General features: G+C 30.1%; 2 protein-coding genes and 1 long non-coding RNA gene across 3 annotated transcripts; 2 read left to right on the forward strand and 1 right to left on the reverse strand.

The window, feature by feature from the left end:
• Positions 1-523: 523 nt before the first annotated feature.
• LOC114386469 lies at positions 524-1,433 on the forward strand. The gene is made up of 3 exons (XR_003661091.1): positions 524-798; positions 888-1,008; positions 1,094-1,433. It is a non-coding gene; the product is annotated as an uncharacterized LOC114386469 (long non-coding RNA).
• A 6,634-nt stretch (positions 1,434-8,067) lies between these two features.
• LOC114388485 (transcription factor MYB59-like) lies at positions 8,068-9,700 on the forward strand. Its single transcript, XM_028348994.1, has 3 exons — positions 8,068-8,272; positions 8,411-8,540; positions 8,869-9,700. Exons 1-3 carry the CDS (start codon positions 8,158-8,160, stop codon positions 9,389-9,391), a joined length of 768 nt encoding a protein of 255 aa, XP_028204795.1. The 5' UTR covers positions 8,068-8,157; the 3' UTR covers positions 9,392-9,700.
• A 1,890-nt stretch (positions 9,701-11,590) lies between these two features.
• LOC114388063 (aquaporin TIP1-3-like) lies at positions 11,591-13,123 on the reverse strand. The gene is made up of 3 exons (XM_028348397.1): positions 13,040-13,123; positions 11,930-12,184; positions 11,591-11,818 (listed from the first exon to the last, which is right to left on the reverse strand). The coding sequence occupies exons 1-3, from the start codon at positions 13,121-13,123 to the stop codon at positions 11,591-11,593; spliced, it is 567 nt and encodes a 188-aa protein (XP_028204198.1).
• Between the last annotated feature and the right edge of the window lie 4,911 nt (positions 13,124-18,034).

The following is an 18,034-nucleotide window of genomic DNA, read 5'->3' on the forward strand; positions in this document are numbered from 1 at the left end:
TCTTTTGTGGCTTAGATTCTTCATTATTTTCCAAGAGCATTTGATTGTCAAGACATGAATTTAGATAATCTTGCATCTATTTCTGAGACTTTTATACATTTTTGTGATGAAAAGGATTATTAAGTGGAGCAAAAACGGAACTGCTATACTATGAGCTGTGATTATTTCAGTATATTGTGCAGACTGTAGGATAGCTATAAACTTGGTGAGAGTATGGACGTGAGGAGTATCTTCTCAGTTAAGTGTATGAATGAAGGCCACATACATGATAGACTTTAAAAAGAATAATGACATGCATGACTTTATAAACCATATAAGCGGCTGTAATTTGCTTTTGCGTGATCACTGATCAGTGATCACCAAAGTGCAAGTGCTTCGTCACCGCAACAGTCCCCACATGGTATAGCTCTCCAACCAAATCCCTCCTATGTGAGCATCGGAGAAGAAAGAGGGTAGGGCCCACTTGGAGAAAAATTTGGCTTCTAGATTTGTCTTCAAAAAGAAATAATAATAATAATATTGATGATGATCAATAATCATGAATTCCTTCCTTTGTAAGCCCAAAAGGAAGCTTTATTTAGAATCCCATCCTTCCCATCTTAACAAACGGATGAATATATCTATCTAACCACTCTAATTAGCTTATTATTAGGTTATAGTCATTTCATAAGTGGGACCAACAGTAAAGAAGCTTATGAATTATGTTTTGTTGTCATGGAAACTTTTGCTACTTTATTTTTTTGAGACGCACGACAATTCCTCATCGTCATGGTGATCAACTCTTGGTCTCATTATGTGGTAGGAGTTCAATCTGTTAAATGTTGATTTTTCTTCATCACAATAGCAGAATTTTTGTTGTTGTATATAATAAATATTTCTTTCTCCAGAGGCTTCTAAGTATAACTCCAGAAGCACGTATTCTTCTAGGATCGAATCAGCCCAGAATTTATGAAGTGTAGATTCAGGGTTCCACAGATATCATGATGACATCGGGGAAATGTTCAAAGGGTAACACTTGTGATATTTGATGTCCTTTTAATTTGTTCAAGTAAAACTTTTGTGTTAACATTTGTTTTGGTGATTAATATTTTAGGAAGGTGCGACGAATTGAATGTCGTTGATAAGTATATAAGTGCAATCCACTAATGAAGAGCAATATATAGAATATGAATATGGTTATGCGGTCGTGGTATGTATATGATCCATTAATTAATAATTATAATATGATACGATCAGCAGTCACATCGAATTAAGGTGAAGGAGGAAGATGACATCAGAGTTATCTGGAGTGCTCTCTTTTTTGATCAAATGAGCGGTGGACGCGCCATGCAGGTCTATCCTTCTCCTTCACCATTCATAAGCCATTGCAAATTGAATATCACATTAGTTGATCCTGAAATCGTTTCAAATGAGATTCAGATCCCTATTTTCAAGTTTCAAATGGCCCACAAGACATCAACTCGTAGAATTATTAATAGAGTACACAAGATGCATATCAATTTGAAACTTCAATCAATTATGATTTGAAATTTGTTTGTTGAGTAAAATTTTTTACTGTCAATCTCTATCTCATTCATTTCGCTTAAGGAAAATGGAGAATAGGAAACATGATTTCCTAATTAATAAACTATGACATGCATTAGAGATGAAAATATTATTTGAAATTTAAATAATCATCTATCAAAGTTGATATGCCCTTGCACATATCAGTAATGAGTGGAAAAAAGTTACATGAATACCATTATGCTAGTTACAACCCGAGAAAAGGAAAAAAGAGAAAAAAATATTTAAAATAATAAAATATTTATATGTCATAACAAGTGACGTGTCATCCCCGAATAAAAGGCCAGACTGAATCGGTGAGAGGAAAAAAAAATATAATACTATCATATTTAAATCCTCTTGCAAAAGATGTTAGGATGTGCACCTTTGTTAACCTAAATAAAAATAAATTATAAGGCAGCTGTAAGGAATTTTAATTAGTTAAACAGGCACTGAAGTGCTGATGAACTGATCGAAAAGCAGTCGAAGGATACATGTGTCATGTGTGCAAGTGCGAGGCATCGGTAGAACCAGGTGACAATTGTCACAAATGGTTAATTATTGTCTTATATTCATTTTTTTATTATCTCTTTTTTATTTTTTTTCTTTTTTTTATCACATCATTAATTATATTTTTTTCTTTTTATATTTTTCTTTCTCCCTTTTCTATGCAACCCAAAATTAATAGAATTAGACGTTAATCTTTTTCTTGATCGATCAATAACGTGCTTTTGTGTTTTCAAATTTAACAATAAATATTATGAAATAAAATGAATAATTTAATATATAAATAATATTACTCTTGCTAAAATCTAAAGTAGCAATGATCAACCTAATTAGGGTAAACCAATCAAAGCATGAAAAAAGGTACATCCAGCACCGTCCAAAGGTCAGGGGTTCTTTTCCTTAATTGTATGCCACACCTAAAAAGACCAAAATTTAGTCATTTTCTTCGTCGAGATTAGAAAAAGCCAAAACAATAACATTATCATGTCATATATATATATATATATATATATATATATATATATATATATATATATATAATAGTGCCACTAAATCATGGTAGTCTGAGCCCCGCGAGAAGATGGTTGATATATATCATGTACATGGATCTCTGTTATTGTTATAACGTCAGAATATCTAAGTCTGGGCCACATTATTCATTAAATAATTAACCAGTTTGTGTTTATATAAGAAAATTATATGACACTAGCAATGTTCAATTTTTATTTTTATTTTATTTTTTGATATTGTCGTCGTTACTAGGTCTTTTAGTTTATTTACAAGAACACACACGGTACCACTCCCATTATCTTCCAATAAACCCTAAAGGCATAAAATGCCCAAGATAAAATTAAGTGCTCTGCCCACAAAATGGTGGCATCCACGTCACCAAGAGATCTTTTTGGCTACTCTGAACGTTCAATTCGAACCAAAACCAGCCACACAATTGTTTATTCTAATCTCAGGCTCCAAATTGTCTACTTGTTCCAACGGAATTGAGCTAAAAATAAAAATCATGGGTTTGAATTCCAAAACATGATTGTTTATTCTCGTCTTATATTTTTCAATGACGTCGTTAAGTACTGTTAATTTTTTTATGATATAATCTTATCTTTATCTTAAAAAAATGATGCCCACAGCATTCACCACCACGAATATATAGTGAGTGGTGTTAGTATAAACGCAGACAAGTGATGTAATATTCCACAATGCATATCTACTTATCATGTTGATGTTGTGAATTGTGGTTCACGAATAATAATAATATATATACATACTGTCCTGAATTTCATATCTGTAGCACCATTCGAATCATAGAAGAGGGCCGGCAGGCCTGAATTCAATATCCAATTAGAATTCAATGATTTCCATGTTAGTTAGTATTCTCCTCCACTGAGACCCTGAATGCGACCTATTTTGGATGTTTTTGGCAAAATTATTTATGTTCACTAAAATTTTGCCTCCTGGAATAATCTCACCAAAGCCAAAAAGCATATCGGGCTATGCTGACTTATTCACATGAATAGTTGGATTGAATGATTGATTTATCAAGGGTCAAATGCCCCAATCATGGCTTTTGGTTTCGGAATTTCAAGCAAATATATTTACTTGAATCTTTAAAATGTATGGGGAAGGAAAATACCTTCACGCGGATATTACACTATTACTTATGAAGAGATACAAAATTAATTTAGTGATTAGAGCTTAAGGCTTGAGTTCAATTTTTTTTACTGATGTTTTTAATAAAACTAAACATTTTCCGATTAGAAACCTTGGTATAGATGTTTATGTCAGGGTGATTATAGTCTATAGATAAAAAAAATTCTCTGTTTAATTATTTAACATAAATGCATATTTTACATCCAAACTTAGTTGATTAATTAAGTTAAAACAATTCCATGTTAAATGATTCACGCATTAATAATTTTAACAAATCAATTCTAAGTGATACAGTATACAAAATTGAATTAATTAATTGTCGAGTTGCTTAATCATTTATTTATATATGGTTATTATAAATTTATTAATTATTTACCAATTGATTTATTCCTTCATTAAAAATGATGTAACTATGTTTTATATGTCGGCAGTAATGAAATCTTGAAAGGTAAGAGATGAAAAGAAGAAAGTGTACTCAATATTTTCAAGATGTATATAAGCATTTTCTTTTATGTTTATCTTGTAATTACTAATATCAAATTAACTTAAATATATTTTTAATTTTTGTAATGTAGTATTTTTTTATTTTTCATTCTTGTAGATTTTATTTTTATTTTTGATCCTTATAAATCATATTTGTTTTGTTCTTTGTCCTCATGGTACTTTAGATAATATTTTTTCACTATCTAAAGTGATATTTAAACTATTTTAAAGACTAAAAACAAAACAAAAAAATAATTTTACAAAAACAAAAAAACACTAAATCACAAAGGATTAAAAAAATTAAATCTGATGAACACAACTTAAGTTAATAACATAGTCATGAGATAATTTGGTGATTGAGAAGATGAACTTAAGAGTTAAAGTGATACAAAAAGTTTAAATTCTTTCACTAACATTACATACTAACCACTATTATTTGTCTATAAAAAAAACAAATTAGGTTAAAAACAAATTTTCTTTTAATTACGGCGATAACAACATCTCTTTTAAGACATAATAAAGATTCTTGACTATGATTTTGCTTTTATCTATTATACATCAATACATCAAAGATAAAGGCAAATGAATTTAAGAAGGTAAGAAATAATGAATTGTGCATGGAGAATATCCTATTCATAGATACTGTATCTTATTCATAAAGGGTCACATTAAATTAACTGCTGTTACTTCGTAAAGAGTTACGCATTTTCAAGTTGTACCAATTCAATAAAATTTCATTTGAATGAATCAATATAAATTTTCATTTTAAATCAAGAAAGACAAATCTTGATGTTTTAAAATTTTCTCTTATTATATATTTTACATTACTCAAATTAAGGCTTAAATATGTTTTAGGTTTATGATAAATTAATGAATTTTATTTTATAATTTTAAAATTTATTTATTTTTGCAATGACGTAACACTTAAAAATTAAAATATGACAACCAAATTTGATGGACGCTAATCAAAATACTATTAATAAAATCAAACAAACATCTTAGCCAGTAAAAAAAATCTAAAAATTAACTAAAAATGCTTACCAAACACACACAAATATAATATATAAAATAAAAAATAATAACTAATATTAATATCAATTACATTAAAATCATTTTAGTTTTCTAGAAAATCTCTATTACTACTATCATTTATTGTTCATTTATAGTAAATGGACAAATATTTTTTTTAAATAAAAATAATGATATAATTAAAAAGATAATAATTAATATTATCTTAAACTTTAAATAAATAAATAAAAATAATTTTAAAAAGTAAAAAGATAAAATTGAAAAAGAAATATCATCAGCCCCCTCCCAGCACCCTTTCCTCATTGATGTCAGCGCAAGGACAGATCGAGATGGTAGCTACCATAGTTAAGCAAGCCACGGAAGATGTTCCTTTGTAAATGGTAATAGTCTCCCTCCCTCTTATCTATTTCATCTGTTTTATCCCTTTTTATTGTGTGATGAAATTGATTCTTATGTATTTTTCAAACATATTATTATTTTCACTCATCTTTTTGCCTTCTTAATCAACATGAATGTGTTTACTAAAATGAATTAATCTCTTAACTTTTGTAACACAATGAATTAAGATTCGGATTTTAATATTTAAAGACGTATTTACCTATTAAGTTTCTAATAGTTTTTTAATAAGATTTTTAATGTCATGTTATTAACACTAAATATCACTTATTTTAATATTTAATAGAAGATTTTGAGAAACACTTTTAATAGGGTTTTTCTTTTTCAATCATGATTTCAATATGAGAAATTACTTAATGATATTGAGTCTATTGTCACTCAAACTAATAAATTGTTGATTAATGTCTTAAATAAGATTATCTAAAAAAACTTATAATAAAAAAAATCTTTCCACAATTTAGAGAAGTGAGCCTTATGCTTTGGTCGAATTAGAAAAATTAAATAATTCTTTTTTTTTCATATTTTATTAGAATATTTATATTACTTATTTATAGTCTGTTTGGTTCAGAGGTTGAGGAAGAAGATCATCTTTATTAAAAAGTTAAAATCCATAGCTTCTACGACTTTTGAAATTTTTGAGGCAAAAATCCTAGGATATGCATGTTTTGAATATGTAAACAAACATATTTTCCAGCAAAGATGTAATCAAAAGGGAGACGGGAGCCAAGATTCAAATATTTTCTAGCAAAGATACCTACATATTTAATGACCAACAATGTTTTGAACATCATTGCCTCTAAAAAAGGATACTTGTGAAAAAAAAGATTGGAAGCATAATGTTTGAAAAAAATAATGTATTTGATTTTTATTTTTAAAATGTTATTAAATAAAGGTTGCTCACACGACTAGACGAGGATAGTACAAGACATAGAATAGAATATGAATTTGAGGGAAATGTCAAACAAGATTTAAAAAAAATAGTAGAAAACAATGAGAAGACATTTCCCAATTGTTTCTGATTTTTTTTAAACACTTGTTTTAAAAACAATTTTAACAAATTAATAGATTTTGAATGAAAAAGTTGATTGTTTGAATAGTGAAAAGTTATCTTCAAACACGGTTTTAAAACTGAAAAAATGAGAAGAAAATCAAGCAATCCCTTAAATTATGTGTTTTTATTTGAATTTCAAGTGTAATTTATGTTATTTATCCATAAGATAATAATGATACTCATAAACTCTCCTACCAAATTCATGGTTTCATGGTTTAAATATCTAACTATTTTTGTACACCATTTAAAAAAGTTGTAACTAAATTACAGTATTATGTAATAATATGCAGGAAAGTAAGTGCAGGGGAAATTATATTTTTTACAAACATAAAGATGAGCACGTGGCACACATCTTGGCAACAGATGCCTAATTTAAAAATAGAAATTATACTTATTTTTAACCTTTGATAACTTGATTTTGGGCGCATCCATCAAGTTGGAAACAAAAATCCCATTATTTAACTGCCTAAACTGGCCCGACATAGAGTCACACTCTCTGCTGGGGGCACCACACACAAACTTTGGATGCTAGATTTATCTAACAATAGTTTGTACACTAATATCCCTATCCATTTTCAATATTATATTTGAGAGAAAAGATTGCCTGGAAAACATCTTAACCATTTCTGCCTATATTCTTCAAAATTTTGTCTTCTTCTACTTTCTCTTTTCTTTTCTGTCGTGGCCTTTGCAGAAGTCAAGGGCCGCAATATCCATCAAATTTTGCAAGAAGGCCACATGGCTGCATATTCACTTAATTCCCTCACTCATTCATGTTTTGAATTTTGTTATCAACACAGTACACAATTGGAAACAAATCACTCAGAACTCAATAACCACTCTCTATTCCATATTTTAGACATGCAAATTCTTATTTTTCTTTCATTTTCTTTTCATCCACTATATACATTTGAATTCTGGAGGGAGATTCACACACAAATGTCTTTAATACATGATAAAAGAATGTTTAGGATTATTCATAAAGGACCAAAGGACTATTTATAAACAATAAAAAACAAAATCTACAATGTAAAGTGTGCTTAATCTTATCTGTGTTAACTTGAAGGACCTATAAGAAAACTTCATCTCTTCAAGTTCAAGATATCATTAACTAATTAGAAAATTTTGGCATGGAATATAAAGCAGGGGAAGGTGGAACTGGGGAAGAACAACACCTGTCCGATAATTTCAATATTAATTAATAAAGCAGTGTGTATGGATACAGGAAAAAAAAATCTTGAAACTTACATCAACATATTGATCTATTACTCTGATTATTTCCACGTAGCGGATGATGTCATCCTGAGAAAATGACCAAATGAACGGTGGATATGCAAAATTGCTTATAATAAAAAATAAACAGGGAGTGTGACAAGGTGTATATAAATGTTGGTGATGGTTGCATAGGTCCCCGCAAGAGCTTGAGAGAAAAGATTCCATTTCCAGAAGTAGCACTGCACTAGTACTCTCTTTTGTTTAGAAAAAAAAAAATGGTTCAACAGGAAGTGCGTAAAGGTCCTTGGACAGAACAGGAAGACTTCAAATTGGTGTCCTTTGTTGGCTTGTTTGGGGACCGTAGATGGGACTTTATAGCTAAGGTATCAGGTTTGAAGGTGGCGGGAGAAAGTAAAATAGGCATTAGAAAAAAGAAATAAAAAAATCAATGCTTATTTGGGCATCATGCTACAAAAAATAGATTTATGGAAGAAGCAGCTAGCCTTTAACCACCTCCTTTTGTTGTAGGTTTGAATAGAACAGGTAAGAGTTGCAGATTACGGTGGGTTAATTACCTACATCCTGGCCTCAAACGTGGAAAGATGACCCCCCAGGAAGAACGCCTTGTCTTGGAGCTTCACTCAAAATGGGGAAATAGGTTTGATTTCATAATATGTCAAAAAATATTAACCTCATCTTTAGTTATTCCTAGTTTGTCGATTGTTATTTTGTATCAAGATAAAACTTAGATACATGTCGTTAGTATTTTTTAGTATTGTTTTTCAACTAGAACCGGAGTTTCACCTTTATAACTTATGTGTTGATTGATCTTTTAATGTAAACTTTTATTATATATGCAGATCATTGAGGTAAAACTCCAATTTTGATGAGAAAACAACACTTGACTACATCTAATTAGTTTGCGTTTCATATTATTGTTTACCCTTTCGTTTCAAATCTAATAATGGTTACTTTGAGACATGCAGGTGGTCAAGAATTGCTCGAAAGTTACCAGGGCGCACTGACAATGAGATCAAGAACTACTGGAGGACTCTGATGAGGAAAAAGGCTCAGGACAAAAAGCGAGGAGAAGCTGCATCATCATCATCATCTAGTGTTGATTCCTCAATATCCTCAAACAACCATGCGGTGGATCCACATGCTTCCAAGAAAGCAGGAGAAGAGAGCTTTTATGACACTGGAGGTCATGGTGTGACAGCCTCAACCCAAGATCAGGGTCAAAAAGGTGAACAAGGGTTGTTCTCTATGGATGATATATGGAAGGATATTGACAATATGTCAGAAGAGAACAACACTCTTCAGCCAGTTTATGAAGGGAACAGTGAAGAGGGTTGCAACTTCTCTTGCCCACCACAAGTGCCTTCTCCATCATCATGGGAATATTCTTCTGACCCTCTATGGGTGATGGATGAGGAAAGTTTGTTTTGCCCTTTGAGTGAACCATATTTTTCCTGCTATGCACAAGGCAGCGTTTTTTTAACCGGCTAATATTATTCTTTTTTTCCAAATCAATATTTTGTTCATAGCATATCATGTGTGCCACCTTATAATTAAAGTCTAACCTGTATAGCATTGCATCCTTTAAGCTTTTGGAAGGGTTCACCCTAGCTAGTGTGACCCAGCTGTAATAATTTCAGGCATAACTGTAGTCTATGTTCGTTGTTTCAGTAGTGCTTTTACTTTCGAAAAACATCCAATAGGATAGCGAGTTGGTATGTTCTGAATGTAAAATATCAAGCACTGGTTTGCATCTAAGAGTTTTATTTTTAATTTTAATCTGATCTACACTTCTATCAACATGGCACTTTCATTTTTTATATTAGTAGCTACTAGCAAGTCCATGAATAGTCTATATACAGCTACATGCGATCAAAATCAGATGACATGCACAGCATATACTGATCAATATTGGATGAACTGTGATGTCGCGTGGGTGATGTCGCGTGGCCAACACAAGCTTTTCTTAAGTTGGATATAAAAGGTGAAGGGCATGGTAAAAACTCTTAAAATAAGCCATGCCTCGCAAAGCGATGAGGACGTAGTGGAAATATAATTTACTGGGGCTGATTTTTCACGAAAAACACCATATATAGGGAAAAACAATACAAAAAATCTTCTCGTTTATAAGAACGAAAAATATTAAACAAAGTGATTCAAATCTAGTTTTTCTTTTACTTCTTTGAGAAAAAAAAATATTATTATAAAATTATATAGATTCCAGAAAGTGTGTCTCTTTATTCTAACTAAATAGTTAAAGGAAAATGATTCTTTAGACACTATAGATGGAAATAGGAATTAGTTGTTAATATAATAATTAAAGCAAAAGGAACCCTATTCAAGCTGCAAGTTGCATGTGTTACATTTTTTTTGTTAGATTCATAAGAATAAAAAATAAATATTAAAAAATTTACAACAATTCATATACTCAATCAACTGAGATGTCTTTGGTTTGCATACGTTAGTCTGCTGAAACTGATCCCTGAGCAAGAGTATTCCGAGCTTGTGCAGTTATAAATCGGTAAACCCATACCCAGTTTATTAGTTATTACATTGCTCCTTTGGAATATCATGAATCCTCCTCAGTCATAACAGAAAATTTTGTAAAAAAATCTACGGTGCACGAAACAGTATGTTGTCAAAATAGGTACCAACCCTAAATAGTACAATTATGCAAGTGTGTGTACACTGTACAGGGGTGTAAGATGTAAATTAGGCAAATAAATTTTAAGAAAAATGGTTGATCAACACCTATTAACCTATCCAACACCTAGAAAGAGAGATAAAAATAAGAAAAAGATATAGGTAAGATACAGTTTCTAATGTGATCAGAAAGAGAGAGATAAAAAAAATAAAAAATGTTGATGAGGTGTTTAAAATTTAAAGATATTTTTATATCATTACTCAAATTTTAATTGCAGCTTCAGATTTTTAGTGAAAAATAATGCATAAGATTATTAATGTTAAATTACCAAGTGAAGTATCAAATTCAAATAATCATGTAGCCGCTGTTCTTCCTGGCACAGGCATAAACTGTTGGGAGTAAATAAGCAAGCTCAAAATTAATTTTAGCTTTTATAAAGTATTATTCTTTTTATTTGCTTTTCTTTCATTTTTTTCACGTCCAAATAAAGGGTATTCATTAAATAGTTTTTGTTAAATTAAAATTTTAGTCCATACATAAAAAAATTTCATTAACCGATCTTTGCCGTTTCATAAAAAATTAGTTATGTTCTATATTTTGATCTTCATTGTTAGGTGAGAAGGGTTTTTTTTTCCAACAATTGATGTTTGATGTTCCTTGGTAATATATCTAACACAGGCTTGTGACTCTGTCGAATCCAGCAATTCTCTTCTCACGAGTGATTAATTTTAACTTGCAATAAAGCTTGGTTGACACATTTCTAGTTTAGATGAAATGAACATTGCATAATGAAAAAAAAGATGTTCATTTTACAAAGTTCACAGAATCAACATTTGAAAACAAACAAATACAAAACAAAAATCACAGAGCAATGACAACAAACGAATGCAGAGAGAAACCCATCCCACTTTGAATTAAAAAAACACGATGGGGGGGGATAGTTAAGCTCTAATACGGGTAGCTGTTCATGAGTGTTTAAGAAAATTTCGTACACAACAGCAGCAATGGCAGCACCAGCAAATGGGCCGACCCAATAAACCCAGTGATTAGCCCAAGTCCAACTGACAAGATGAACCGTCAAATGTACCCCCCGCCAAGATGTTCGCACCAACGATGAAACCAATTGCAATTGGAGGAATTATCCCAAGGTCACCCTTCTTTGGGTCCACTGCAGTTGCATACACCGTGTAAACCAAACCAAAAGTCATCACAATCTCGAACACTAGAGCGTTCCCTGCTTCCACCCCAGGAGACAGTGCAAATGCTGATGTTTCCTACAATGTTGGAACTCACAAAACATATATACTTAAGACTCAACACAAAACTAGAGAAGAACAATTAAAAATGATGTTGAGTAAAGTAGCTATAATGTTAATATTATGTACCAGTCCACCAGTGGCAAATTTAAGGAGCAAGCAAGCAACGACAGAGCCTAGTAACTGAGCAATCCAGTACAAAATGCTTCTAAAGAGAGTAATGTGGCCACCAACAAAGGCACCGAAAGTGATAGCAGGGTTTACATGACCACCAGAAATGTTTGCACCTACAGAGACCGCAACAAAAAGTGCAAAGGCATGTGACAGTGATGCTGCCACTAACTCTGATGGTGTTGCTGAACCATTGTTTGTCAGCTTAATTATCTGTCCAATTAAGCATAACACAAGTTATTAGTACGAGCTTAATTTCTACGTAATGATGTTTATCAATTAGAAATCATTATCCGTGTGATTTTAAAGGTAGTTATTTATAAATTAAGTTAGTATACTTATACAATTTGCAATTCAACAAGCATAAAACCCTTCATGCCTAACTATTTCCTTTATTAATAATAACGGAAACACATGCGTTGTCACGTGTTTATTTAAAAAATACATTTCAAGTTTTTGAGAGTAAAATAAAATTAAAGAAAGCAGTGGGATAGTTTGAAATTTTAAAAACAAAAAAAATGATAATATATAAGTAATACTAATTTACTTGAGAAAAATTAAGAAAATAGTAATATGAAATCTTAAATTTAAAAAAGATATTGTTCTTTCTAAATCTATAACAATAGTTAGTTTATGCAAATCACGAATAATGTTATAAATGTTGTATATTGTACCAACCACAAATAATGTTTATGCAAATCAATAATCAACCAATAATTTTTTAAAAAAATCTGCATAAAAGACCATTTAAATTTTAATATTTTACCACTATTTCAAAAATAATTTATAGAAAATAAAAAAATTCAAAAGTAAAGGAATGAAAAAGAAATAAGATTTTCTATGTAACTGAAAAATGTTTATATGAAGTTGAAAACTTAATATATATATATATATATATATATATATATATATATATATATATATATATATATATATATATATATAATACGCTATTAATTTAGAGTAAATTAAGGGATTTCAAATTGAAAATTAAATCCTCATAAAAAAAGGATAACAAGGCAGATGTAGAAAAACACATAAAAAGATGAGATTTTGATTTTTACTTACTTTCATGTATTCCTTCTTCGTTAAAAGAGTTAAGTCGTAAACTTTTCTTGTAGCATCAACACTTCCTTTTTCCTCGAAGTGCATGTTTCTTTCACCAATATGAAGATAGTTTTCTTCCTTGTTAGAGTAAATGCATGCATGGAAGGGTTAGAGGAAGAAAGAGATAATACAACAAAAGAGAACATGAATTAGGTTAAATCATTTGCTTATAAAATAATTAAATAATATGGTTAAAGATATATTGTTGAAACCCACCAATTTATTTACACATTTTGATATGATTCAAACTAACCTCCACATAGTTCTCTTTGTTGAGGAAGCAACTAAATATGTCAATGTGAAACTAATCCTACCTCTTTCTCTTCTCTGTCATTCATTAAGAATGTTTGCTTGTCCAAGGGCATTCATTGGTTGTAACAATCAAAAGCTGCACAAAAAAAGAGTTTCATAATAATGGTTGTTACCTGCTGAACTCTAAGATTCAGAATTTTTGTTAAAGGCATGAGAAATAATAAACGGAGAAGAACAAAAACAAAAGAAATTATTATATATTATAAATGCATACAAAAAAATTTGCAGAGCCAACAAAAAAAAAAAGTATGCACCTTCTCCATTGCCTTTATTGTTCCAATCAACAACTTCCTTTGTTATGAAATCCCTAGTTAACCCTCGCATTCATATAAGCATAAAGATAAATCCTTTATGCAAAGAATACCTGCGCTATAACATGGTCATGCTTATTTTGTTACGAATGGATAAATTAATCACTCTGTGTCCATAGATAGTGGCCACTTGATGTCAATGAACGATAATAAGTTTGTTACTGAAGTCCTAATACTAAAGTTTCACTAGTTTTTCTTCATGAATCCGACTGCAGATCAGACAAACAGCATAAGTTTTTTAGTTTTATGAAAATGTTGAATGATTTGTTAGAGTTAATTGAAAATTCATGGTAGGTAATGTTGTGAAAAGGAGGGCATCAGTTGATTCGATTTGAATTCTTAAGCATCTGTACATCCGTCGTAATCAACTAATCATGTATTAAACTGCTCATTTGATTTGCTTAAAATAATAATAAAAGTGCCCAAGCTTATCAATTCAATCTGAGCCTCTAATATAATCAACAAATTGCTGCTCGTCTGTATTTGTCTACCAATATGATGCATCAGTATTTTCAAATTCCATTGCCACCCCGCACAGTATTTAAATTATCATAATTTTTAAGCTTATCTGTTTTGTTCTTTGTTTATTATGGACGGCTTAAAAGATGAAAACTTTAAACCAAGGTCGCATTTTGTTTTGCTCAAATCTTGCAATGCCACTGAAGAAAACTAATACAAAATTAAGTCACAACTAGGAGGCAGTCAGCAAGTTAGTTTCAGAAGTGATGACCATGAAGTTGTGAGGAGAGTTATTTGTCCTTAACCTGTAGAGTAGCTAAATATGTTTTTACTGTCATGCTTTTTCACATAGTCTCAACCTCTCTAAGGATTAAACTAGATTTCGTGCTTTTGTATTACGCACGGTCTGAAAAAATGTAATATTTTATTTTTATATAATTAATCACACACAGTTTACTAATAATTATTATAAATAGGTTTTTTCGTTGATATTACTATATATTAAAGAAAAGATATTATAATTTACTTAGAATGATATTACATTATTTATTAAGTATTTTAAAAATTACTTGATATCAAATTAGTTATTAGAAAATTAAATGTTTAAAGATTGTTTTAAGTTATTTTAATTATTAGATAAAAATAATATTTCAATTAAGATATTTTAAATTAAGATAAAGTTATTTTATGTTTTAAATGTTTAAAGGACTCATATCTCAACGGATAATTGAATTGATGTCAAGTGAAGGACTAAATTAGTAGATTTATCTTTAAAAATGTTAACGTGCGATGTTTTTAATGGTTATGGGTGTTTATCTTGCTTTTCAACTCGTACTTGAGACGAATTAAGTTGCTATCATTTAAGCTCATAATCTATTTTATTCATAATACGTATTTTAAGTTCATATTAACATTCAATAAAAAGAATCAAATATAATAATACTTTTTTTATAATTTAGTTTTCCTATAAAGAAAATTAAAACTGAAAGCAAGTATTCAATTTATTTCAATTCTATTCGTAAAATTTTAACTATTTGAAAATATACAAAATTTTAGTTAAAAGTAGTAATATTTATTTTAAACTATTTTCTTCAATATGTATTCATTGATCGTGATTAATGTAAAATAAACAATATCTTTACAATTTGGTAAAAACAAAAACATTATCTTTACAAAAGTCAAATATTTTAAAAAATAGTTAATAACACAAAAAATGATTTGATTCATAAATATGCATCATATTAGATACAAGCGTAATAATATTTGATAAATTATATTTTGCTAGTGAACCCCATAGACCTAGCACTTTTTTTGTCCGAAATATTGTTTTTTTTTTCAGGATATTTTTTCCTGCGCTCCATAAAAATCAGCCAGTGCCGCTTTTATATTTCTAAAAGCCCAATTCATAATATACGTTTTACATTCCAAATTGTAAAATTTATGAAAAGATCAAATTGGTTATGGAGACTTTATGAAAATTTCAGAAGAGAATGTTCAACATATGCTCTCATGACATAAATTGGTTTTGGATAAATTACACTCCCTTCCTCTATTTCTAAATATAAGACTTTTTTTCAATTTTATTTATCTTTTTATGAGATTCTTTTCAACATATTTTATTTATCTTTTACATTAATTATTTTTTACCCAAATATCCTTTATTATTTTACAATAAATACCTATAAACTCAAGGGATTATGAGTAGAATGAGAAAGCAATTAAGTAGAAAGAGAAAGATTATGAGTCCCTATAAATTCAAGGGTAATTTTCACAAAATAATATAAATTATCAACAAATTTAATGTTATTAACCAACATTCTTAAAGATATGAATTAGTTAAAAGAGTCTTATATTATTAACTATATTAACCAACATTCTTAAAGATATGAATTAGTTAAAAGAGTCTTATATTTATTTAGAAATAAAAGACACTAAAGGCTGCAGAGGAGCAAACTTCAATAAGCCAAAAAAAATACATGATTAACTACGATTTTATTAGGTTAGCAATTTGGCATTATTGCAAAAACAAAATCCCAAGTCCCCATTAATTATCAGATTAAAGTAATCATAATGTGAATCCATCGATTCAGAACTGCTTAGTATGAATTTCTCAATCACATTAAAGTAAACAACCAAAATGGAAATAGGAACATGGAGTGTATACAACATCTCTCTTCATTTATTACAAACAAAAGCTCTCTTCACACATCTAATACAATGTGCAAAGCCACTGCAAATCTTCCATTCTAAAGTCACCTGGAAAAAATAGGAACAGCATCAATCTTCCATGCCAAAGACAGTGAAAATTTCAGAATAGAATGCTGCTCAGCATATGCACACTTAACATACATTGGATTCAGACACATTACTAAGAGAAGCAAACTTATGCCAAACTACTGTATATTACTAAGAGGACCAAACTCCAGAGAGCCAACAAAAAAAAAATACATGATTAACACAACTATTTTCCCTTAGGTTAGTACTTGACAATTTAGCACTTAACAATAACCAAGTCCCAACAATTATCACATTAAAGTAATCATAAAGTGAATCCATTCATTTCGAACTGCTTAGTATGAATTTCTCAAACACATTTAAATAAACAACCAAAATGGAAATAGGAACATGGAGAGGGTGTATACAAAATCTCCCTTCTTATTACAATTTGTAAAACTAAAACAAGCAAAGCTCTCTCAACACATCTAATACAATGTGCAAAGGCAGCACAAATCTTCCATTACAAAGTCACCAGCATAATCTAATACAATACAAGGTTGGCTGGATGGTTGGGAAGGGAGGTTGGCTTGGTGGTTGGGAAGGGGGTTTAGGGGGGGAGGGGGCTCGTGGGTTTGAATTCCCCCACTAACATTCTAACAAAAGCTAACAACTAACATTGACTGATAAAATAAACAGCATAACATCCTAATGGAATCTAGAAATTTGTACACATGGACAAGTTCGAGAGATAACTAGATAAACAATTGTTATGATTTCAGACAAAAGGTTCATACATCAAAAGTCTATAAGCAAAAAATAAGATGAAAAACATTTGAAGAGATCATTATTTCTCAGCAGTTCCTCATAAGTGAAAAAAAATTATTAAGCAAGCCATACCATGCAAAACTATTAATATTATCGTAAATTGAGTCCGAGATCATCATCAGATGATTTAAAACATAAAACACTTAATGACTTCTGAAACCAAAATAAAATCTTACTTCAATCTTCATGTGAATGATATCAAAGCCAATAACAACTTAATAAGATAACCGAGCATTCAGTATATTGCATCCATCAAATCGAGAATTGCATGCCAATCCACAATATAAGATTTGAATGACAATCAAGTTTAAGTGCCCTAACACTTTTAGCATATCGTCAAGGCCACATCAATGAAATTAGAGATGAGATTAGACAGTAACAGAACCTATAAAGAAATGGAACTAAGAAAGACGTGGAAAATGAACTTGGTAGGCTTCAAATTGCTATCATGGTCAATAACGAAATATCGAGAGAGATAAATAAGAAGATTTGCTTTCATGAACACGTGGACCAGATTATCAATATTTTCAACTATTGATCCTCTTTCGGTACCAAATTTCAAGCATAGTTCCACCCTACTGATTACTCAGAAGAAATTAAAAAAAAAAAACAAAAAATTATACCTAAAAGACTAGAATGTCCGATTGGTAGCACACAAAGAACCGGCCGTTGTACCAAATACACGCATTGAACTCAAATGAGTTGAAATTTCAAATTTAAATAGTCGGACAAACGAGAAGCACATTGATGCACATTCACATCAAAGAAATATATATATATAAAAAATAGCGAGAATGCGTGAGAAAAAAGCTAGGGTTTGGTGAGTATATCG

The sequence above is a fragment of the Glycine soja genome, chromosome 15 (genome assembly GCF_004193775.1).
Source record: "Glycine soja cultivar W05 chromosome 15, ASM419377v2, whole genome shotgun sequence".
NCBI classification, from domain to species: Eukaryota; Viridiplantae; Streptophyta; class Magnoliopsida; order Fabales; family Fabaceae; genus Glycine; species Glycine soja.